General features: G+C 45.9%; 1 protein-coding gene across 3 annotated transcripts in view; it reads left to right on the plus strand.

The window, feature by feature from the left end:
* The first annotated feature begins 1,315 nt into the window (after window positions 1-1,315).
* Window positions 1,316-25,208, plus strand: part of CDH13 (cadherin 13) — a 1,163,636-nt gene continuing 1,139,743 nt past the window's right edge. For 2 of the 3 annotated variants that reach the window (XM_003820879.5, XM_063597784.1), the window contains exon 1: window positions 1,316-1,724. In XM_003820879.5, the coding sequence (XP_003820927.1) occupies window positions 1,680-1,724 (45 nt within the window). In that variant the 5' untranslated portion in view covers window positions 1,316-1,679. Of the gene's footprint in view, window positions 1,725-13,922; window positions 14,029-25,208 lie in introns of all 3 variants that reach the window. The other variant, XM_003820881.5, reaches the window with a different exon arrangement.

Consider the following 25,208-nt stretch of genomic DNA (forward strand, 5'->3'; position numbering starts at 1 on the left):
TACAGCAGCTAAGCTTCAGACATCACTGCATCTTTATCAATGACCTTGGGACCACAGGAGATGACCTTCTGACCAAACAGCAGCCAATGAAGGAATCTTAAAAGGTACATCACTTTATATTTACTCAGTGGTTATTTCGTCACTTAATCCTCACCACAACCTTGTGAGTTCAGGACAATTTGTGTTTTCATTTTACCTGTGAACAAATGGAGGCAGAGAGTTTGAGTAATTTACAAGTAAGTGGCAGATCCAGGGGCTGTGCCTAGACAATGTGGCCCCAGACTCCTTGCCCCTCCCTGCCTTCTGCTGCATCTGGATTGAGTCTAGCCATCTATTTCTTTAACACACACTAATTGCTGTCTCCATGTTCCAGGCCCTGTGCCAGATGCTAGAAATACATCCCCATCCACTGGATCTTGGCATGGTCCATTGCTCAGTGTCCTGCTATGTTACATGTTACATAATGCATTTATTCCAGTATTTAGCCCATGGAAAATAATGCTGAAAGACATTGTATGCATGTTTCTACAACAAAACTATGTAACTTATGTTTCTTTTATTGCTTTGGCTATCAGGAAGCTCTTATCCAAATCAGAGCAAATACATTAGAATTTGGGCTTGTCATTTCAGTTTGCTGAACTTTTCCTTCTGGCCCAGATTTTCCATTTTGGTTCATAAATTCTATTGCACAAATGTCCTTTATTGTAAAACACCTTAAATTCTTTCTAAAGGAAGGCTGCATGGAAATGATACAGTAAGGTCTTCCCTGCATTTTCTTAGATTCCTATTAGGGAAGGCAGACCTAGATGTCCCTCTTACCCTCAGTCCCAAAGCCCCCCATTTATAAAATCCCTTAAGCAGTGACTACTGCTGTTCTGAGTACCTGGAGGTAGTTCAGAGCTTCTGAAAGGTAACATCCATATAAAAAAAAGAAGTTCCCTCCAATCCAGATCCCAGCTTTGGTGCCAGATGCACATTTGAGGAGTAGGTGGCTAGTCTGACTCTCACCTGAGCAGTTAATAAAATCTATTGCCCCTTGATGGAATTTTTTTCTGCAAGCTCGAATTGATCTGTCATCTTTGTGATTTGTGAGATGGCAGGGAAACACCAAACACCATCATGACTTGGGCCACAATGGGGGGAAAAAAGGAAAAAAGAAAAAAAAATCCACTGCCAAGGCTTGCCAGGCGTAGAAAGGGCTGGAACTGCTGGGGTCATTTTATTTGATTTATTGGAAATAGAGTGGATCTTATTAACATTTTAATAAAGAGAATCTTTTTGCACTAGGCTGGAAGTGGCCGCCAGTCCCCGTGCAATTCCATTCTCTGGAAAAGTGGAATCAGCTGGCATTGCCCAGCGTGATTTGTGAGGCTGAGCCCCAACAGTCCAAAGAAGCAAATGGGATGCCACCTCCGCGGGGCTCGCTCCTCGCGAGGTGCTCACCCCGTATCTGCCATGCAAAACGAGGGAGCGTTATGAAGGAATCCGTCTTGTAAAGCCATTGGTCCTGGTCATCAGCCTCTACCCAATGCTTTCGTGATGCTGCTGCTGATCTATTTGGGAAGTTGGCTGGCTGGCGAGGCAGAGCCTCTCCTCAAAGCCTGGCTCCCACGGAAAATATGCTCAGTGCAGCCGCGTGCATGAATGAAAACGCCGCCGGGCGCTTCTAGTCGGACAAAATGCAGCCGAGAACTCCGCTCGTTCTGTGCGTTCTCCTGTCCCAGGTAGGGAAGAGGGGCTGCCGGGCGCGCTCTGCGCCCCGTTTCTGCATTCGGATCGCCCGGCACGGGCAGGGTGAGGGGGCTTTCGGGGGGTCGGGGCCTCCGGTCGCGGCGGCGAAGACAGATCGGGGCTCGGTAGGGAGGTCATTCTGAGCCCAGAGATCCTAGGCACCCCCACACACGGGCTCCCACTCTGGCGTGCGTGCGTGTGTGTGTGTGTGTGTGTGTGTGTGTGTGTGTGTACGTTCGTTAACCGGAGGAGGAGAGAGCTCCCAGTCCTTTTTTGCTAGCAGGGGCGACATTCTCGCCCACATCAAGTGGGGTAACTTTGGTTCCCTCCTCCGGAGGCTCGGTGCATTGGAGAAAGACTCAGTTGGAGGCGACTCCAACGAGCCGCGGTTTTCCTCAGCCCAACGCCCAGCGGCCGAAGCGCTGCTCGGGTCCGGATTGCGGGCTGCGGGGCTGGAGAGGCCGAGCAGGCACCACCGACTTCCCAGGGCGCCCGGGCCCCCTGGTACAGCCCGGCTGCCCGCTGGAAGGCGCCTCGGGGCAGTAGAGAGCCTCAACCCGGCTGCTGCTGTCGCTCAAAGGCGCCGGCGCCGGCCGCACCCGCATCGGGGTCCTTTTGCTCCCAGACCCCGGGCCCGAAAGGGCCGGAGCGTGTCCCCCGCCAGGGCGCAGGCCCCAGCCCCCCGCACCCCTATTGTCCAGCCAGCTGGAGCTCCGGCCAGATCCCGGGCTGCCGCCTCTGCTGCCTTCCCTGAGCGGGAGCGGAGCGCAGAGAAAAGTTCAAGCCTTGCCCACCCGGGCTGCAGCTGCTTGTTAACCCTCAGAGCGCTACGGCGCGAGGGAAGGGCCCGCCAACCAGGAGAGGGGGCGAGGGAGATGCGGTCCGCCTGCAATCACCTCTGCATCTCAGAGATTTTGGGAAGTTTGAGTGCAGGAAAGCAGCGTTCCGAGGCCAGGCCTGGGGTGCTGGCCGCTGCGGGGGGCACGCCCAGCGCTGCTCAGGGGCCTGTGGTTTCGGAGAGCACCCCGATCCAGTCCCCCATCGCCTCTCTGGCAGGCGTTGGGACTTGGAGTGAGCTGGCAGCCTGCAAGTGGGTGGATAAGAGCCAGGGCAGGGCAGGGCCGGGCAGAGAGGAGGGAAAGAGACAGGGAGTGCCTCAGGGTGCTAGGAATGAGTGTTGAGTTCCTGGCCGGGGTAGAGGCTCAGGTGAGAGTTTGCGGGTGAGAGGCAGGGGAAGGGAGTTGGGTTCCCAGGTAGGGACTGTCTGGGATGGGGAGACTGGTGCAGCCTTCTAAGGGAGACCACTGTTAGAGCAATGTTGGGTTTAGACTTTGGAAATGGGCTAACATCTCAGAAATGCAGTGATGGGTGATAGTACCAGGGGAGATTCAAGTGCCCGGCTGCTGAGCCCGCTCCCATGCTCCTGACTTCTTTCTTGGATATACAGTCCCGATTAAGGACTGCCCAGTTATAGCTCCTTTTCTACCAGGCTTTTCTGGTTGATTATCTTGGGGTCCCTACAGCCTTGAGTCTTGCCATGGATCCCAAGCCTGGCTGTGAACCAGTTTTCCAGATGTCCTGTACCCTAGAGACCCCAAGGCTGTATGTGTGTACATATACCCCAAATTAGCAAGGCGGTTTGGAGCATGCCTCAGACAGAAAGGATTCAGACAGATCCTTCCTGCCATCTGCTAGTGGTACCAACTTCGGCAAGTTGTTTAACCTCTTTGAGCTTCCAAGTTCTCCATTGTAAAATAATCTGCTGCCTTCCTAGGGCTGCTGAGTGGGTAGGATTGCATTCAACAGGATGTCCTATGCAATGCCTGCCACTCTGGGAGCTGTCGGTGTCTGAGAGCACTTACCATTGCCTTGTCCAGGACTTCACAGTCCTCTTTCTTTCTTGGCAGGTTTCAACCTCAGTTCATATTCCAGGGCTTGCCCAAAGTTATGCCTCCTTTAAAGCAAGACAGACCGCGTGACAGGGCCCCAAGATCGATTTTTATGCACTAAGGGCTCTGTGCATGGTTGTTTTTGCAAATGAACTGGTGTGTCTCCTCACCCAGGGCCAGGCTGGCACAGGTGGGTTCTGAAGGCTCACTCTATTTATTTAGACGAAGGAAGCAGAGATTTTGCTGTGAATTGAAATGATTGCTCTGAGAGGCTTATTTCTATTTTCAATTGTTATGCATATCAGAGCAAATGTCCACATTAGGATAGTAGTTGAAATCCTGGTAGCAATAGTACCTCACAGAGAAATCATTTTTGATGCAATCCAGTTAACCGGCAAGAAGTTCACGTGCAGAACTCTGTGTGCCATAGAAAAAAGTGGGGAAAGTCTTCGAGGCTTTGAGTCGACAAGCAAAAACAAAACTTTCCTGAGGCAGAGAGAAAACAGAAGGGAAAAACAATGTAATAAAGCAAATTAGTCACTCGGCCGTGGTGGTGTTCAGGCAAGCCTGTATGTTTTTTTCCACCACAGTTGTAAAGCATTGAGTCTGGCTTTGGAAGCCATCAATCTCTGTAAGCTTATTGGCTTGGTTGTTGTTTTAGGCATTTTGGTAGGAGGTGAGGAATTCTAAGCAACAATGACTGGAAGCTGGCACCGTTGAACAGTCACCTCTCCTATCCCCTGGGGTGTTTTGGGAAAGTCTGTCCCAGAAGTGGCCTCTGGAATTTGCCTATGATAAGTAATGACTATGAAACAAATCAAGAAAGAAATGAGCAAGAAATTCCATGGTAAATGTGATTCCCCTCCCTATTTGGGTAGCACTTACAACTAACCAAAAGTTCTAACAATGAGTGAGTAATCCCCCAAGAATTAGGAATTTAGGGAGGGGTTCAGGCTTGGAGGACAGTCACTTGGGAGTGACTAAAAATGTTCCATGGAATTCTGAGATTTCGCTATAAAGTGGGGAGTTCTCTCTTGGGGTCAGAATCTTGATTTTCAGGATTTTCAATGAGAATCAGCGTCTTATAGTGCTCCTGCAAATTTGTGTGTTATGTTTTAAGAGCAGTGTTTATTTGCAGAACCTTTTGGATGAGGAAAAGGACACAGGGTTGAAGAGGGTGCTGCCCCCTGCCCCCCTAGGGTCAATACATGACAGCCTGTAAGATTTCCAGAGCACTAGGGAAAGGGAATATGTAGTGAAAGGAGTCAGTGATAGAGTTCACCTGTCTGAATATTTTTTTTTAGCAAGTCCCAAAACAGATTTAATAAACTGCAAAGCTGAGTATGTAATCTGGAATTTGTGTAATTCCACAGTCTATACTAAAAGCCCCAACAGTCATCTTAGCTGATCGCTCCTACTCTGCCTCCCTCCCTTCTCCCCTTTTCTATCTTTAGCCCTTGGGTTTTCCATTAAGTAAAATCTATTTCCTTCCAGAAGTATCCTCTATGTGTTATAGTGAAATTGCCCAACAAACCAACATACTCAATAACTGCATTATCTAAAAGTATCAGCTCTTGGATGTGTAAATTGAGCCTCAATCTGAAGTTCAATGTTTAGGTTAAAGTGTAGCTAGGTTCTTGAAAACATCCTTATTTCCTCCCAAAAATACAATTGCTTGGGGAGTCTAGTTAATTTATATTTAGTGGAAGGTAGGAAAAGGACAAACTATGGATTTAATTTACACCTGAATGACAGTCATATCATCTACGTAGCCAACAGTGTTTCTGTGTGCGCGTCTGAGTGAGTGTGTACATCTCTGCATTTTGATCTTGTAATACCTGTTGAAAAATTTCTCCAGAAGAGGGCTCCATCCACAGCATTACAAAATTCTGAATCTACAGCTCATTTTAAAGAACTTCAATGCAGCAACTCCATCAAAACAAAACTATTCTCCTTATTCCACATTATTTGCCACAATCACCCCCAAATGAGAAATCCTGCCATTTTTCACTGTATTTATTTCTGTGTCTCTCTCTTTCTTGCTTTCCTTCTTTTGCTCTCTTGCTTTCTCGCTAGCTTTCTTCTTGCTTTCTTTCTTTCCCCCTATTGTAGTTGGTTCTGTTCTAATTCATTCTTTGACTCTGTATCCCCTCTGAGTATTGGAGCAGGAAAAATTTCAAAGATGTTTGTAGACAGTACAATACGGAATGTGGGGAAGTTCTGAAATTTCCTGGCATTTGACTTTGGTTGGACTTGATTTTATTCTTTAGGTAGCCAAAAGGCAGGAACAGTTCTGCCTGTGGAAGGAGATAACCTTCCCCCTTACATAACCACCCAGAAGGGTGACTCCTGAGCTAGGTCCACTCACTTTCCATCACTCATTGAAAAGGAGAAGGAAATATCCCCCTGTCATCCAATTACAATAATCAGCTGGACAGAATCAAACCAAGTGACCAGTGGTTTTGGCATTGTTTCTATTTAGCTGTCAGCCAGGTACCCATGCACCTGTGAGAATCTGACCCTCCTGAAGGATGCTGCCAATATAATTCCCCACAGCCCGCTTCTTCTGCAGCCACCTGGGATCCCAGGCCTGGCTCCTCAGGTATGAACGGGCTGCACAGACAATGAATGACTGGGCTGTAGGATCTCTTGCTCCTGCAGTAGGCACTCAGCAGTGGCCTTATTCTAGAGTTAGGGTGGAAAGTCATCTTTCTCTGCTGAGAGAGGCAGCTTGGGGGAAGGCAGGAGAGGAGAAGAAAGGACATTTCTAACTTGAAGTGCTGACTGAGCCAGGGTCTGTGGAGGTGAATGTGTCACCCTCTGGCTTAGCAGGTTGAACCTCGAGACATCTGCTTGGTGGTAATGGAACTCATCTATCCCAAACCTGCAACTCTGGCTTCTGGGCAGAGGTTGCCAAGTAGCAGCCACAGGCTAAATTTAGCCATGGATGCAGTTTGTTTGGCTCAAATGTTTTGAAAATTGTACATTAATAAAAACAGAAATCCAGATTTCTAGCATTTCTGAAAAAGTCAGGTCAGGCAACCCTAGATCCACACTTCAACATGGCCGTACTTGACAGGGCTGAGTCACTACTGCCCTCTTTAGGCAGGACGTGCCTCCGTAGCTTGCCATAATCCTCACCACTCTCTACTACCCATCCTTCTGTGCTCACTAATTTTGCCTGCTTGCCCCTAGGGCTTTTTGAGTTTGGAACCTCTGCTTTCACAAATGTTGAGGTTTGACCAAATTGATGCAGTTAATTTCTCAGTGATGGACTATTTGGAAAGGGAGGGACTGGCCTTTTCTCCTTCCCTGTGATTGAATTCCATTGATGTGTGCTTTGGAACAGCATGACCAAGGAGACTGCAGCCCCTCCCTGAGCACATTACTGGCGGCACTGTTGGACAGGCACCCAGAGTGACATAGCACCCAGAGAGACATAGCACCCAGATCATTGCTTCAGGTGTAAGAGTCATGCAGAGAAGTGACACGCTGCAGCTCTGAGTCAGTACAAGCCCTGGCACACCAGTGTGTTGGTACAAAATGTCATCACGCACCAGCAGCCAAGGGACTCTGAAACCCTGGGATCATATAGAGGCCTGCATACCCTCTCTGTCAGCAGTCCTCAACCATCTTGGTACCAGGGACCGGTTTCGTGGAAGACAATTTTTCCACGGACTAGAAGTGGGGGGATGGTTTTGGGATGATTCAAGCACACTACATTTATTATGCATTTAATTTCTGTATTGTTACATTGTAATATATAATGAAATAATTCTACAACTCACTATAATTTAGAATTACTGGGAGCCCTGAGCTTGTTTTTCTGCCACTAGATGGTCCCATCTGGGGGTGATGGGAGACAGTGACAGATCATCAGGCATTAGACTCTCATAAGGAGAAGGCGACCTAGATCCCATGCATGCACAGTTCACACAGGATTCCAACTCCTATGAAAATCCAGTGCCACGGCTGATCTGACAGGAGGCAGAGCCCAGGCGGTAATGCGAGTGCTGGGGAGCCATTATAAATACAGATGAAGCTTTTGCTTGCTCACGGGCCACTCACCTCCTGCTGTGTGGCCTGATTTCTAACAGGCCATGGACTGGTACTGGCCTGTGGCCTGGAGGTTGGGAACCCCTGCTCTATGTAGTGTTCTACCAAGAGCATGGCTGTCCTTGGAGAACAGTGACACCTGGGCATCATCATTCCATGAGTGTTGCTCCCTCACGGTATAGACATAACCAGAACGTCACAATAACTTACTCTACTTAGACTTGCCAAGGCCTCCGGGAACACTGCTCTAATATTCAGCACCTTTGTAACTTCAGGATAAAGCTGAATCTGCAGCTCTGTCACCTACTTTTTTTCTTTGAGATGGAGTCTTGCTTTGTCACCCAAGCCGGAGTGCGGTGGCACGATGTCGGCTCACTGCAACCTCCACCTCCAGGGTTTAAGCAATTCTGTGCCTCGGCCTCCCAAGTAGCTGGGATTACAGGTGCCCGCCACCAGGCCTGGCTAACTTTTTTATTTTTAGTAGAGACGGGGTTTCACCGTCTTGGCCAGGCTGGTCTTGAACTCCTGACCTCGTGATCCACCTGCCTCGGCCTCCCCAAGTGCTGGGATAAACAGACGTGAGCCACTGCGCCTGGCCAAGTACCCTTATCCATAGGACACTGTCACATCCTAGCACCGTCCTGGAGCTTGTGTGATGTTTTTATATCTGTTTTAACAGTTAACACCCACGGCCGTTCTACACACAGTGTTAATGCTACAATTAATGCTCTCTGGCTCTGTAAATACTAGACTAATCTGTCTGCCTCATCCCATACCAGCAGGTGAGCCTCAGATGATTCTTGTTTTCCATAGCTACAGACCCCAAAGATCAGAGTAAATATAACTCCATATACACATATGAAAAAAAGTGATTGTTTTTCCTCTGCCAGTTGCCAACAGAAGTCAAATTCTTGAAAACTAACATTAACAACAGGCACGTTTTGACGTGTCATGTCTCATTTCAAAGACACCAATGAGCGTCACCCGATCTGCTGCAGAGGCACAAAGACCCTGTGTCTCCTAGCTGAACGCAGGCCGGGCTGGGGCGGAGGGCAGCAGCTGCTCAGCCATCAACAGCCCTGCCACATGCCTGGGCAGGGCCCGGAAATGAGCTCAGCCTCTGGAGGAGCCTGGGGAATGGAAGGAAGGAATGTGGCAGCTTCCATCCTTGCCTTACGGGGCCTTCAGGCCAATGTCTCTTTCCCTCAAGGTGTCAGGGAACCGCTTTCCTGTGTTGTGTGCTGCAGGAAGAAGGTGGTGGCTGCAGACACCTGAAGCTTGAGCTTCTGTGATTGTCTCCCTGTGGACTGATTGCTGTAGGGCCTGCGGAAAGTTGCTGGACACTGCCAGCGGAACCGAGGCTGACTCAGACTGCCCGGAGTATCCCTCCTCAACTGCCATCAGCCGTCGGGCATCTGGGATCATCTCACTCAGGGGTTGCAAATTATGGCCCGTGAGCCAATTTCTCCCTGCAGTCTGGTTTTATAAATAGTTTTATTGGATTATAGCCACACCTATTCATTTATGTAATTGTTTATGGCTGCTTTTGTGCTATAACAACAGAGTTGAGACTGGCCCCTGAAGCTGAAAATATTTACTATTTAGTCCCTAAAAGAAAAAGTTTCCTGACTCTTTATCTAACTTAAAGTTATAGCCAAAGAGGCTTCTGGGAGTCTTCTCAAATAAGGGGGGCCGGAGAAGTTCAGCCGTTAGGGACTTTTCCTCCTAGGCCCCAAGCACTTGAGCAACTTGACTTCAGGGAGATTCACCTGAGACCAAATGGTTCCAATAAATATCTATGATCTCTATGGAAGACTTACTATGTTCCAAGCACCACTTGTGTGTTCAGGATACAGTTGCTCATAAGGCAGACTGAGTCTCTGCTCTCCTGGGGCTCACAGCTTGGCAGGAAGGATCAATAGCAATTAATGAATAATTTAAGATGGAGACAACTGCGATGAGGGAAGGAAGCCCAGCTGTGTGAGGTCATGCCGTTCTAAATATTTTGCCTAGGTGTTCTTTGTCTTTCTCCTCCGCTAGACTATAAGCTCTGTTGTGGTCCACACTGTGGCTTGATTTGTTCATTTCTATACTCCCAGGGCTTAGAACAGTGCCTGGCACAGAGTACTCAGCAAACATGAATGAACAAATGAATGAATGAATATAAGAAAGACATCAGAGGCAGATGAAGGATCTGGGCGGCTTCCCTGACAACCTGATGTTTGAGCCCAAATCTGGAGGAGCAGTAGGGCTTACAGACAAAGACACAATAGAGGGCGTGGGTGGGGAAAGGCATTCCAGGAAGAAGGCAGAGTCTGGGTGAAGCCTCTATTCAGGGGAAACACCACACAGCCAAGGCAGTGATGTGAAGTGTGGCTGGGAGGTGCCAGAGCCAATGGGGCCGTGTCAGCCACTGCAAGAATATTGGTGTTTTTCTCAGAGCAAGTGGCAGCCATTGAGGGTAATGAGGGAAAGGTACAGAGTGATGTGATCAGATTTGCATTCTGGCTACAAGTAGCAAATGGGTTGGAGCTGGGTAAGAATGGAAAGGAAAGGCCAGTCTAGGGCTGAGATCATGGGAAGCTGGATTCAGGAACGACGGTGCAGAGATGGGGCAGGTGATTGAAGTAGACTGATATGGTTTGGGTCTCTGTCCCCACCCAAATCTCACGTCATATTGTAATCCCTAATGTTGGAGGTGAAGCCCAGTGGGAGGTGATTAGATCAGAGGGTGGATTTCTCCTTGCTGTAATCGTGATAGTGAGTTCTCACAAGACCTGGTTATGTGAAAGTGTATAGCACTTCCCTTTGCGCCCCCTCTCTCTCCTGCTTGCTGTGTGAAGACGTGCCTCCTTCGCCTTCCCCTTCTGCCACGATTGTAAGTTTCCGGAGGCCTTTGCAGCCATACTTCCTCTACAGCATGCAGAAGCAAGCCAATTAGACCTCCTGTCTTTATAAATTACCCAGTCCCAGGCAGTTCTTTATAGCAATGCAAGAATGGACTAAATCCTATTCAGATAATCCAAGAGACATTTAGGTGGATAACTTGACAGGCTTTGATGGTGGCTGGGTATGGAGATGGCAGGGCCAGAGAGAGGTGAAGGAGGCCTGCTTAAGTTCTGACTCTTCCAATTGGCAGGAAGAGTCAAACAAGGAGACCAGGTGTTTGACATTGTAAACAGGGTCGGTCTGAGGGCTTCTCTATGTGGGAGTGTAATCCAGGCTGCAGAACGTTCCTGGGAGAGGCACCTAAGGCCGGCATTACAGTATTGCCAGCAGATCCAGTCCATGCCTGCATCTAGGATGGGCACCGTGGGGGCCTGGAAATGCCCTTGAATAAAGTGACCGACGTGCAGCCTGTATAATTAGCCAATCTCTGAGACTTTTCATGCACAAGATATTTGAGAGAAACATTGCCAAGCCCTTTAATCGTTTCTTGAACATTCAATCAGCAGCACTGGAAATACGTCTTACATGAAGCAAATAATGATCTTCTACCCTCCGCAATCACTTTGCCAATGCTAACAAGCCTCTGCTTCAGCATGTTGGGTGTAGCCTTGGTGACTTCTGTTTTTGGTGTAGTAGGAGAATATTCAACTGGGTGCCAGGCAGTGGTATACTGGTAAATGTTTAACAACTGGGCCACTCTAAAGAAACACCCAAACCAGAAAGCAAAACCCAAACCAAGATACAACCAAGTAATTTGTAGCTCTTGCCAATTTCTGTGATGTAAATACTCCCATCATGGGCAATTTGAATCTACCAACCTGAGAGTTTCCTAAAAACTTAACAAGGGGCTCTTGCTACCTGATACTAACTGGCTCCGGCACACCATGGACCTGGATCCTGTTTCTAGCTCACCCCCTCACTCGTGGTATGACCTTCAGCAAGCAGCTTTAATGTTTTCATCTGTAAAATGGACCAGGTTACTTGGAGGTTCAAGTGAGTAAAAAGATGTTAGAATGCAGGGAACTCCAATTTGCTGCAAAGATGCATGCAGATTATCTAAATCATTATCACTTACAAGGAAACAGGACCTTTGGCCAGGATCCTACAGCTGTCTAATTGGGCCCTGTAAAAATACTTTGATTCAGCCACTGAATGAAGTTTGATGTGTGAGAAACAGAGGGTGTACCTCTGCTTCCTGCAGTTCTGCATGTTTTTGCAGTAAGAAAGATTATTGCGTTCTGTGGCAGTATTGATTCCGAACGTGTCTTTTTTTCCTGCTATCTTTCCCTTCTTTTCTTCCTGCTTTTCTCAACAAAGATATTTAGTGAGTGCTGTATGCCAGGCACTCACCTAGGTACTTTATCCTCAGAAGCTGAGGTCTGTACAGTTACTGTGCCTTTTTTTTTTTTTTTTTGAGACGGAGTCTCGCTCTGTCGCCCAGGCTGGAGTGCAGTGGTGCAGTCTCGGCTCACTGCAAGCTCCGCCTCCCGGGTTCACGCCATTCTCCTGCCTCAGCCTCCTGAGTAGCTGGGGCTACAGGCGCCCGCCACAGCGCCCGGCTAATTTTTTTTTGTATTTTTAGTAGAGACGGCGTTTCACCGTGTTAGCCAGGATGGTCTTGATCTCCTGATCTCGTGATCCGCCAGCCTCGGCCTCCCAAAGTGCTGGGATTATAGGCGTGAGCCACCGCGCCCGGCCTATCGTGCCCTTTCAACAGATGAAGAAACTGGTGAGTTTAAGGAACTGACCCAAGATCACAGAATAACAAGTGGTGAGCTGGGATTTGCACCTGGGTCTGTGCGTGGGCGAGTCCACCTGGGGCCCGTGTCTTCACTCAGCAAGTATTTATTGAGCATTTAGGGAATTCAGAGGTAAACGAGATGAACTGAATCCCTGTCTCATGGAGCTTACAGTTTTGTGGGAACAGCAGATAAAAACAAGTAAGTACTTGAAATAATTACAGATGTGGTAATGGTTACAATAGGAAGCAGTAGAGGCTGTAATCCATTGAAGGGAGAAGAGGCTGCTGTGCCCTCCTTTGCTCCTTTGCTTCCTTTCATCTGCCTTGCCTCCCTCTTTCTGTGGTCTTTCTTTCTTTCTTCCCTTAAATGTTACCGACCAAGTATGAAGAACGCTGCAAACCTGGGAACCCAGAGGTGAACACGACAGTCCAGGCCTTCACTAGGAAATGTGCTGGAGCAGAATTAGAGCCTGGGGCTGCCTGGACCCAGAGCTGCTGGTGCCTTGGACTGCTTAGCAGACCTCCTAGCGCTTTAGAAGTGAGCTTGAATCCCTGCCCAGCCGTTTACACACTGTGTTGCCTCAGATAATTGACTTCATTTCCCTCCTTTTCTGTTTTCCCCTGTATTAAAACAACTAAAAAGGAATATCTATGCTTGCCCTGCAGGATTTTTGTGAGAATTAAATAAGTGTATGTTAATGATGTCATCCTATGCTTAAGAAATGTTGGTTGTATTACTTTTCACCCTATGCTCCAAGGAAGTTTATGGTCTGAAGGTGTCATGGGGTCTTGGCTTTCAGGATGTGACTAACTTAAGGGGGGAAATGACTGTGCATTTCATAATGCGTGGACATTAAAAAAAAATAAAGTTTACTCCCCAGGGAGGATTTGCCAATTCCCATGTTAGTAGGGTCCCCCAAGATTGTTCCCCTCGGGATTCATGCCTCATAAAATCATTTGATCTGGTGGGATCTCATCTTCTTAATGTGTCTGCCCATCAGCTGTTCCTGGGAGGCTTTATTAGGGCAGTGTGTGTGCGCATGCACGCACCAGTGCCATGAGTACTTGTTTAAAGTACCTCCATGTAACCACAATTCACTGTAGTTGCTATGCCCTAGTTACCCATGTTATCTGGAATCCTTCCTGCAACCCTTAGAGGCGACTCTTATTCCCAATTTTATATACGATGAGAAGAAGTTCTGAGTGGTGGAGTCATTTGCTCAAGGCCACACAGTCACTGAGAACTGGGACCAGGGTTTGGACCCATGCGTCTTTATTCCTGTGCATATTTATTTTCCTCTATGTTGCACTAGTGTATAAAAGTTTCCTTTCCCACTCCCCTCATTATATAAAAATTCTTTCCTTTGTCTATTTTGTTCTCTAGCTCCCTTAAAGTCAAGATAGCTGCCTGGGATGACCACTTTTTTGAGTTCGTAGTCTCTCAAAGTGGGTCTGGGCCCTGGACTTCCTGTCTGGGCTACTGATTGCAACCTTCAGAACAGGGTCAGCCCAGGGTCATTTGTGTTCTTTGTCTCCATGTCCTTGCTTTTGACCAGGGCCAAACAACCCACCTGCACTGCATGGTTCCCCCAGCAAGAACATCCCAATGAGAATGGCCCACAGATGCCTGGGCGTGACTCACCTGCAGCTTCAACCATGCAGGTAAATTCGCCTGCTGCTGTGTCGTGTGGCTGGATGGAATTCTTCCCTAGGGATGCTAAGAAACCCTGTTGCCTAAGTCAGTGCTTCCTGCAAGCTACTCTTTGTAATTCTTTCCCCAAACAAAAAGAAAACAAGAAATATACAGTCTGTAGCTATATAGAGACACCTGGATCTATATTGTGTGGCAATTGGATTGAATCTAACTTGAAGTTTATTTTTGTCTTACCAGACCAGTGTTTTTTCCTGTTAATTTAAGTGCTTTAGTGAGGGTTGCCATTGATTGAGCAAACATGTGTTGAGTGCTTATTATGTACCCAGCTCCATTTTCCATACTAGCCACAGAGCAGCGAGAGCATGGCCTTTGCCCTCCAATCCTGTTCTGGTGGACAGACACTCTCTCCCTTGACAGGGTCCTCACCACTGTGTGCACCGTCCCGCCACTTGGTGGCCGTGCCTATCTGTGCATTCCCTATTTGGTTAACTCATTCACTTAACAAATATTTACTGGGGGAAGACAATATCTCAAGCACAATTCTCAGCATTGAGGGAGGCAGCAGTGATTAAGAAAGACAAGATTGCCTGCCCCCGTGGAGTTTGTGTTCTCATAGCAGAGAAAGACAGAAAACAAGAAAAATAAATAAATATGGTAGTTTTGCCTAGTGATAATGCTATAGAAAAACGTTCAAATGGGGTAGAGTGATAGACAGTGTTGTTCTGAGCTTGTCCACCACCCCCTCTTGGGGCAGAGGATTCTTTGTTCTGATGGAATGGCCTTTCTATAGCATAGAGATGAAATGTGCTACCGTTTGTGAAATGAAGTTAGTAATACATACATGGCATTTTTGTCTTCACTGATAAAGTGTAGTTGGTCAACTTTTGTCAACTCTCTACTTTTTGTTTGTGTTGAAATTTTACTGTTGGGAACTTACGAATATGGCAACTAATGATTTAAACCAGGGGTAGGTATCCTTTTTCTGTAATGAGCCATCTAGTAAATAGCTGGTTTCTCTTGAAACTGTTCAATTCTATCCGTGTAGCATTAAAGCAGCCACAGCCGATATGTAAATGAATGGGCAGGGTAATAAAATGTTATTTACAAACACAAGCAGAGCTAGGTTGGTCCTTCAGGCTGCCGTTTGCCAACCACTAATCTAAACCAGTAGCTGCCTTACCAGTTGGTCAAACTTGTTTAAGACAGGGATAGGGCAGAGGCCAGCGAGGGGAACCAGGCATTCTCTTTGGCCTTAGTTGCCATGAAAATCATGGTACTTCTTTAGGGTCCCATATCACTAGATTATTTGCATTAACTTTTATCAAGGTAAAGATGCTAATAGTCAACTATGGAACATAATTCTCAGACTAGATCTAACATAGGAATAATTTAGCTTTGTAATATTTATCTGGACTACAATTTTTAAGGCACTTTTGCTACCCAAAAGTATCTTGGGGTTAAACACTGTCTTGGATTGAATTCCTCTAAATAAATAGAGACACAGAATTGGGTTCAGGGGGTTAAGTTGGTAAATGATCTCAAGGCCCATAAGTGAGCGAGTGGGGAGAGTGAGACCAAGAAGAAGGAAAGCCAGCAAGCCAACAGTGAATGTGTCATTGAGCTGGTCAGTCATGGGAAACTGGCTTCTTGCTGCTGGGTCTCTACAAAAGCACTGTGTAAAGCTCATTTCTGAATGGTCCCTCCACAGAATAGGTGGCTGGGGGTGTATTCACTCGCCCTTATCTTCTGCTGGTCAGGGGTGACCCCTGCCGTCATTAACTTCTCTGTGCTTCCCTGCTGAGCCTTTGCTGTCATGGGGAGCAGCCATGACTTTGGAAGCATCATAGCAGAAAAAATGGAAAGGTATGGCAAGTTGTTGGACTGTCAGGATATGCCCTGGGTAGGGTATGAATATATGTGATTTCTCTTGCCACCATTACACGTTACTGGAAACTTCCTCAGTAGAGCTAATGGTAACAGAAAGAATTATGGTAGTGGTAGTTTTTAAAACCTTCTGAATTTGGTTAAGCACCCTCCTGCAGATATTCTCTTTCCCACTAGATGGTACCAGTATGCCAAAGCCCTAGAATGCTACCTTAGGGCCTCGTCTTTGACATGTGATATATTCTCATTACTTTTCAACAATGAATGAATAAGCCAGTTGAGGTCAAAGGAATCAACTATGGATGTTTTGGGGACAGGAGATGGGAGAAAAGTGGAGGCTGTCTAAACAGTTACCCTCATTCATGCATTCAGTCATTTATCAACAAATATTACTCAGGACTGACTGAGTGCTCAACACTTTTCTAGGCACTGGGAATACAGAAATGAGTAAGACAGGCCAAGTCCCTGCTCTGGTGAGCTTATGTACTGGCTAGGAGAGAGACGATAAAAAAATGAACAGGTAGATATGTGATGTCTGCAGGAGGGTGATGAGTGCCATGAAGAATGAGAAAGCAGGCAAGGGGGTAGACAGCGACAGGCAGAGGTCATGGCGCTTGCCTTCGCTGTTGGCTGTAGGGTGAGAGATTATTTTCGTCTGCTTCCCAAACCCAGTTCTTCCATTCACCAACTCCTTCTGACACCCCTATGCGGTTTATTTTTGAAATGAAACTAACAGCTCATGGAGGGCAAAAAAAAAAAAAAAAAAAAAAAAAAGTGGTGCTTGGCAAATGCATGTTGACTAGTCGGGGCCCACTGCAGCCTAACACCTAACTCAGTGGACTGCTTCTTGGCTGATTTAATTCGTCTGGAATATTTCTGAATTACTATTGTTGTTGACACACAATAGAGTTGCATTTAACTCAGAGGTTAGACTGTAAGGTCAGGGTTTAAGGCAAACACAGTTGTCATTAGCCTTGAAATCTTTTAAGTTGCCTATTAAAGTACAGTAGGCGTGGTTTAGTGTATGCATCCATCAATATGGAACAATGTATAATGCACGCAGTAATGTACAGAGCATAATAAAGAATATATGCAAGATATAATTTTATAGCATTTAATTGCATTATTTACATTGTTCTTTTTCTCTCTCTCTTTGGTGGAAGAGCTGGCTTTCCATTAGTTAAATGTGTGTATGATGAGACTTGACTATATTCATTTAAGCCAGATTCCTAATCATACAATCTCCACCAGACTGTGCATTAAGTAAGGCACCTGTTTTCTCTGTTGTGTTCTGTTTATCTTTGGAATCCCACTACCAGTCAGATGCTTTGGGGCGGGGGAATTGAGGAATAATAATAGTAGAAGTGGCAGTAATAGTAGCTGATATCAGTGTGGTGCTGATTTTGAACCAGGCCTGGTGTGAGTGCTTCAGATGTATTAATCAGCACATGTAATCCTCATAATGACTCTATAAAATATCTTCTATGGTTTAAATCCCATTTCATAGATGGGGAAACTTCAGGAGAACTTAATAAAAGAACCTAATAAAGCTTTAGGACTCTAGGGCTGAGATTCAAACTCAAGACAATTCCAGACACACAAGACCACATGTTGTATGATTCTATGAAATGGAACAAACTGTCCAGAAAAGTCAAATCCAGAGACAGAAAGCAGATTAGAAGATGTCTAGGGCTGGGGGCAGGAGGAAATGGGGAGTTACTGCTAATGGGTATAGAATTGCTTTGGGGAAGATGAAAATGCTCTGGAGCTAGATAGTGGTGGTGATTACATTAGCTCTCTGTAAATAAACCCCAAACCTGGGAATCATATATCTTAACCGGCTAAGCTTTATAGTATGTTACACATGTCTAAATAAAACTGGTATTGAATAGGAAAACAAGCAAACCTTGGGCAGGTCAGCCTCAGGGCTCCTGTTTGTTCGTGAGCACACACAACCTGTCTTACAGTTGTTCACCACCTGCTGGTGATATTCTGCTTGCTTTACTTATATTAACACAGTGACTCCTCAAAAGATCCCCACTGTCCACCCTACTGAGATCAGAAAGCGGAAGCAGAAAGATGTTGAGAAACTTGGGGCTGGCAAGTGGTAGTTTCAGGATTAAGACCCAGGCTGTTTGGGTCTAATTCCTTCTGGCTACGCTGGTTCTTACATGTGTTTGATTCATTAAAAGCAACCTGTGTTATTTGGAACTGCAGGTCACCTTGGCCTATTGGAAATAAAGCAAGGGTTCTTCACTTTTGTTTTGCTGATTTGTAAAGTGAATTAAGAACCATCTTTTGCCTCAGTGGTTATTATTCTCATAGTAGCCTACCCTGGTGTAGAGTTCTGGCTGCAAAGCTCTCAGAGACTTAAGAAAAGGAGATGGTTTAGTGTTACTGACTTTTTTTAAGACAGGGTCTTTCTCTGTTGCCCAGGCTGGATTGCAGTGGTGCAATCATAGCTAACTGCAGCCTCGACCACCTGAGCTCAAGCAACCCTCTTGCCTCAGTTCTCAAAATAGCTAAGTGGGACTACAGGTGTGGACCACCAGGCCCAGTTAATTAAAAAAAATTTTTTTAAGACAAGGTCTTGTTATTTTGCCCATGCTGGTCTCGAACTCCTGGCTTCAAGTGATCCTCCAGGAGTAGCTGGCATTACAGGCGTGGCTGACTTTTAAAAGTAGTAAGTGGTTTAGGATGCGGGGTGGTATGGAGGTGGGGTGGGGAGAAAGAGGAGAGAAATCTAATTGATATGCTAATTGTCATTGTACTCAAGTTGATAGCAGATTGCTGAAGGATTTAGGATTTACCCAAATTAACATGAATGTTTGGCACCCCTTGGCTGGTGCGGCTGAAGAATTCAATAGCCTAGTAATGAGAAGTCAATCTAAGGTCTAAGGCTGGGAAAGGAGCTCTCACTTCTTACATCCAGTGCTCATCACTCTGCAAATCAAGGCCCCCCGAACTCCTCCCACCCCTGCCTTCTGCGTCTCCCTCTGTGCCCTCCATCACCCCCCTACGGAGTTCCTTTGATTCTCAGGTCCCCTAACCATGGAATGTACTCCTGTCTGCCCTCACTCGTGGGTTGATGATTTCTATCCTTTGTCATGTTGAAAATGCTGAGTGACAAAGCCATTAGCCATGCACAGTGAAACAAGGAAAGCAGCCTAGAGCTGGTCCCCAGACCAGGCCCACCCACGAGTTTGGGTGCTGGAAGGGGAGGCTTTATGGAGGCAAAGCTGAGGGGCTGTACGTGTCTTCATAGGTCTCCAGTCTATAAAAGCAACCACGCTTTGGGCTGGGGCAGAAGTCAGGACTTGAACTGGCTCTGGCTGGGACCCAGGCTCCCAGGTAGCCAGCTCCCAGGTGACAGGAGTCCGCTGGGCTCCCTCTGATTCTTAAAGCCTTCCCAGGTAGCAACAGGAGATCACGCAAAGCCACGTAAGTGTCTGATTCAGTCCTCCCTGGTCAGTTTTCCAGCATAGCGTTTTGCAAAATGTGTTCTGAAGAGATACTGGTTCCATGGGAGGTTAATATGGGCTCTGGGGAAAAAAAATGAGGGGAATCAAAAAATTACTTGTATAAACTAATATTTTGGAAAACTCTGGAGTTAGAGAAGTGGACCATATTGGGTTTTGTTTTTTCACAAATGAAAGTCTCTGAGATTGTAGTGTGTTTCAGTTTCAGAGGGCTCTTCCCAAACCCCTGAGGATAAGGAAACTCTTGTACACAGTGGGTCTCGGGCACTAACTCACAGATGACACTTCTGAAAACAAGCTGCTAGGATGCCATATCTCAGAGTACGGGCTTCGACGGGGCCCTTCACCCAGCTCCAGGACCAACTGGGAGCCTGTTAGGACTGCAAATCCTGTCCTCTGGACCTAGAGAATGAAAGCCTCTGGGGGCAGGCTCAGAAATCTGTGTTTCCAGATTCCACTGGGTTTTCAACTCCATCCAGAATAATTCTTCGGGTGTCACTGTGAATATTTGCTGATCCTTCTGACGTCTATCCATGGTGCTTGTTTCTGAAGTGTAGTCTAAACCGTTGGCTCTCAACTGTTGGGGCGAGGGGGGTTGTGACCCTCGGGACAGTTTGCAATATCTACAGACATGCTTGTTTTTCACAACAAGCATGGGGAGGGGAGTGGACATCTAGTGGGCAGAGCTCAGGGATGCTGTTCAACATCCTACAATGAACAGCACAGCTCCCACCACAAAAGGTTATCCTGACCCAAATATAGTAGTGCTGAGGTGGAAAACCCTGATCCGAATGCATAGCTTCATACTCACCCAGCACACACAGGGATTTTTATCCTTATCTTTTCCTGTTATTACTAGGAGGCTGGAATCTGAAGCTGGGGCTGTGAAAAGATACCTCACAGCAAGCCACTATTCATGTATAATTTTTCAAAAGGTAAAACCAAGACTCTTGGGTAAATACGCACTTCAACTCAGTAATTTATGAAGAAACCAGTAAGATGCCATGATTATTCCAAAGGGCATTTAAGAAGCTAAGGTATTTGTAAGGAATTTAGCAAAGAAATGTGAAGATGAGATTGCTGAGTTAGATAAAAACTGGTTAATGTTCATCATGCCTAAACTTCTGGGAGTTATCTGTTCTATTAGACAAAAAGTATTTGCATCTCTACTGGACAAAAGTTGACCACTTAAGTGGCGATTTCACAAAGTCTGGGATCTTCAAGGGCAAACAATGAGATGAACTAAGAGCATGCTCCTAAACAACTTCATGTGGTCCCTGACTGATAACCAACGGATGTGCCATCAACCATTTGGGCCTTGTTTGCAAGCTTTGAATAATTTTTCTGGTGCTTTAAACATATTATTATTAGTATTTTGAGACGGAGTCTCGCTCTTTCGCCCAGGCTGAAGTGCAGTGGCGTGATCTCGGCTCACTGCAACCTCCATCTCCAGAGTTCAAGCGATTCTCGTGCCTCAGCCTCCCAAGTAGCCAGGATTGCAGGCGCCTGCCATCAGGCCCAGCTAATTTTTTTTTTTTTTTGTATTTTTCATAGAGATGGGGTTTGACCATGTTGGCCAGGCTGATTTCAAACTCCTGACCTCAAGTGATCTGCTCGCCTCGACCTCCCAAAGTGCTAGGATTACAGACATGAGTCACCATGCCCGGCCTAAGCACATGACTTTTAATTTACTGGTGCTGCATGCTCTGTGAAAAGTGGGTCAAAGAAATGGGAAGTGATGGGAGGAGAGGTCAGAGGAGGCCAAGGTTGTAATATGGTTAGAAGCCATTTCTTACCTGTCTTCTATGAAGTGTGGATTGTGAGAGATGCTTTCATTCAACCCTATGAGGTGCATCTTGTCATCATCCCCATCTACAGATGAGAAAACTGAGTCAGAGGAAGAGTTAGGTATGTCAGTAGCAGGCATGGGCAAAGGAAGGAGAAAGCAATGATCAAGATGATAGAGGGAGAATTGCAATTAAGCCAGAGAGAGGAAGGATGATGTTATAAGCTCGAGGGAAGCCTGAGTCCAGATCTGAAGCAGATATACTCACAGCACGTTCAGGGGGTAATGAAGAGGCTGTTATGGGTGACTATGAATGTGAAGGCAACGTGAGATTGGATCAGAGTTACAAAGATGACAGTTATTAATAGCATCAGTGTTACTTTAGACAAAGGACTTTACTATTGCTGTAGTGCAGTGCCTCGCAGTACACCATGACAGTTAAGAGCCCAGGCCTCGAGGGAAGGTTACAGTTTGAAGCCCAGCTCTGCCACTGTAGGGCTGTGTGACCCTGGGCAAGTTGCTTAACCTCTGTGCCTCAGTTACCAGATCTATGAAATGTCGGCAGTGAAACCTAGCTGATATGACTGGGATGGGGATTCCAGAGAACCTTGTAAACACTTGGTCCAGCAAACAATATGGCCTCAGAAAATAGAAGCTGGATGTGTTTATGTACATAAGGAAATGGACAGATAGGACTTAACAGACCATGGTTGTGAGTGACTTGGCTGTAAGTGTCACAGTCTCAGTTTGAGTTTCCTCAAAAGCGGATGCTGTGAGGAGGATTTGAGTGCAATAAATTCGTTTGGGAGATGGTCCAAGGGGAAGTGTAGAGGAGTGGGAAAGTGAGGCAAGGAAGGAAAAGGAAACAGACGAAGGGTCTGTTACTCAGGCAGGTACTGCTCTGGGTGTCTGGAGCTTAACTCCCCTGGGAACCTTTGAGAGTCAGTGTGGAATACCTGCTTCCAAGCTATCCCACCTGAGGGGCATGGGAGCTCCAGATTTTATGCCACAAATCTGGTGGGCATTGATTCAAAGCTGCCCCAGGTGGCATTGATTTTGAGACTATTGGACTACTCCAGCCTCAGAGAAAGCAGTCAGTAAAGAGGTGTAGATATTTGCAGTTGGAAGTTGAGCCAGCCCGGTAATGGAAAAGCCAGAAGAGACAGGAGCTTGTGGGGGTTGGGTGGTGAGCTGTCTGTCAGTGTCTAATGTGGTAAGTATCTGATATGGTTTGGCTGTGTCCCTGCCCAAATCTCATCTTGAATTATAGCTCCCATAGTCCCCATGTGTCATGGGAGGGACCCTGTGGGGGGTAACTGAAGCTTAGGGGCAGGTTTTCCCTGTGCCGTTTTCATGGTAGTGAATAAGTCTCATGAGATCTGAGGGTTTCATAAAGGGCAGTTCCCCTGCACACGCTCTCTTGCCTGCTGCCATGTGAGACATGCCTTTACTCCTCCTTCATCTTCCACTGTGATTGTGAGGCCTCCTCAGCCATGTGGAACTGTGTGTCCATTAAAACTCTTTTTCTTTATAAATTACCCAGTCTTGGGTATTTCTTCATAGCAGTATGAAAATGGACTAATACAGTATCCAAAGGCATAAAAATAGTCATGCACTTTGGGGGAGTAATATACATCTGAGAAGTTAAACAGAGGTAAATACAGGAAAATTTGTACAAAAATACATTATATTAAATGATATATGAATATTGTATATGTTTTATGCATTGTATGTGAAATAGTAATAATAGCCAACGCTTACGAAGTAGTTGCCACATGCCTGACTCTCCTAAACGCTCTGCAAATAGGCTAGATTTCCAGCAAATGAAAACTGGTTAGGCAGCTCAATAGAATATTACATAACCATTAAAGAGGATGGTTATAAAGATGATGATAATGGCATGGAAAAATCATATGAATGAGAATTGAATACTAAACAGGAGATTGTGTGTGCAGTAGGATTCCTACAAAGCAAAACAAGCCTCTAAATAAAGAAAAAGAAGGGTGGAATCTGAAAGGAATTTATCAAAATCCTAACTGCAATTTTGTTCATGCACTGGGATTCAGAGTTGTTTTTTCCCCTCTGGTTTACAAGTCTCCATTGATACACTTGCATTACATCTATAATGAAAAATACAAGAAACTTGAAAAAGTACAAGAAGAAAAAAACTTCTAAAAAATAGGTGGTAAGACCCAGTGAAAGTTTTAAAGAAGGGAATAACATAATGGAAAATATATTTCAGAAAAATTAATCTGGGGGCAGTGTGGAAGATGGATTGAATCAGGAAACACCCAAGGCGAGAAGTCCAGCTTGAAAGCTTGTATGAGTCACTGGGAGTATGGAAAAGAAAGAGCCAATTTTAGATGCTTGATCATGAATGAGATGATGGGGAAGAAAGAGAAAAATTCCAGAAATGATTCCAACATTTTAAAGCATTTTGAATGGAAGAAAATAAGCAATGGAACTAATATAAATATAGTTAGAGAGAGAGTGAGCACGCACCGGCTTCCTTTACATTTGTTGCTTGTTTAAACCTAACAGCAATCCTATATGCTATGCTTTTAATATTCCTATTTTACAAATGACATAATAGAAGATTAGAGAAATAAAGTCACTTATCCAAGGTCACACAGGGTCCAGACTCAGATTATTGTGAAATGAACTGGCTAGATAGAAGGATGGATGATGGATGGATGGATGAATGCATAGGTGGAGGATGGATGGATGGATGATGGATGGATACATTGATAACTACATGAAGGGGAATGAATCTGGTGAATTGTAATGTTATAGTGGAAAATAGGGCATTTCAAGAAGGAAGTGGCAGATAGTCTTAGGCAGTGAAGAAGGAAGGGAACAGAGAAAGCACTAGATTCAACAAGAAGGACCAGTCAGTGGTCCTCTTTGAGAAGGTCCTTCCAGTTAAATAATGGAAAGTGGGCTTAAGCAGCATGGGGGACTGAGGGGCCAGGACATGTTGGGGAACCTGTGAAATGGCTAGTCAGAGCATGGCGTGTATGAGCTGAAAACCAGATGTGAACCTAAGGAAGAGATCCAACAATAGGAAGGAGCGGGGATGTAAGAGAGAAAAATGATGGGGAGGGGAGAGGAGGGTAAGAAGACATGGAAAAATGGAAAGGAAAGAAATTATTGGTTAAGAACAAGGACACCAGACTGCCTGGGTTTGAGTCTCAACTCCGCTGCCCTGTAACCTTGAGCAAACCCCATAACTGTCTCTGCTTCCGACCCCTCATCTGTTGAATGGGAAAATAGTAATAAGCCCTATATCCTGGGGTTCTTGAGAGAAGGAATTGAAGCATGTAACATGCTTAAGACAGTGCCTGGTGTGCTGTAAGTTGAAACTGTGTAGGGATCCTGTTGCCTTAGTCATCACAACAAGGACCATTTCCTGGGCAACAATCCAAAGCTATAGATTAAGAAACTGAGGCTCAGTCACTTAAAGAATGTTCTCTGAGAAAGTACACTTGGAGCCTCAACACTGCTCTACCTGCAAGTAGTTAGCTCTCCTGTCTTCCAGGGAGAAATAGATTTTGTGTAAAATAGGATGCATGGCTTTGTTAGTGGAAACTAACCTTCAGCAATTGTAATAAATGAGGTACGTGAGGTTGCATTTTTTTCTCCTTTTTGAAAAAAGAGTTAATAAACAGAGGCTGTTCAATAAAGCAGAGTTAGAAGGAGTTTAGGAAGCACTGGAGAGTGGCTGAGGAGCAAGGTAGTGAGGACTTGGAGGAACTGGAGAAGGCAGATGAGATCCATCAGATCCCAGAAAGCTCCATCAACTCAGTGCCCTTTCTCTATTCCAGAAAGTTTTATGCTCGTATCATTGATGCTTGGAAAAGCCTGCACACCACAGACTTGGCATGAGAAATCCTAAAAGCCTTATTAACCCAACCACTTAGCCTTTCTGAGTGCAACCCCTACCCTATTCTATTTGGGCTCAGGATTTGCTGGGCCCCAAAATGTCCCACTGTTGGGATGAGGAGATTCAGTTAATACCTTTCTTTGGTTGGCTCTCCTC

The sequence above is a fragment of the Pan paniscus genome, chromosome 18 (assembly GCF_029289425.2).
Source record: "Pan paniscus chromosome 18, NHGRI_mPanPan1-v2.0_pri, whole genome shotgun sequence".
NCBI lineage: Eukaryota > Metazoa > Chordata > Mammalia > Primates > Hominidae > Pan > Pan paniscus.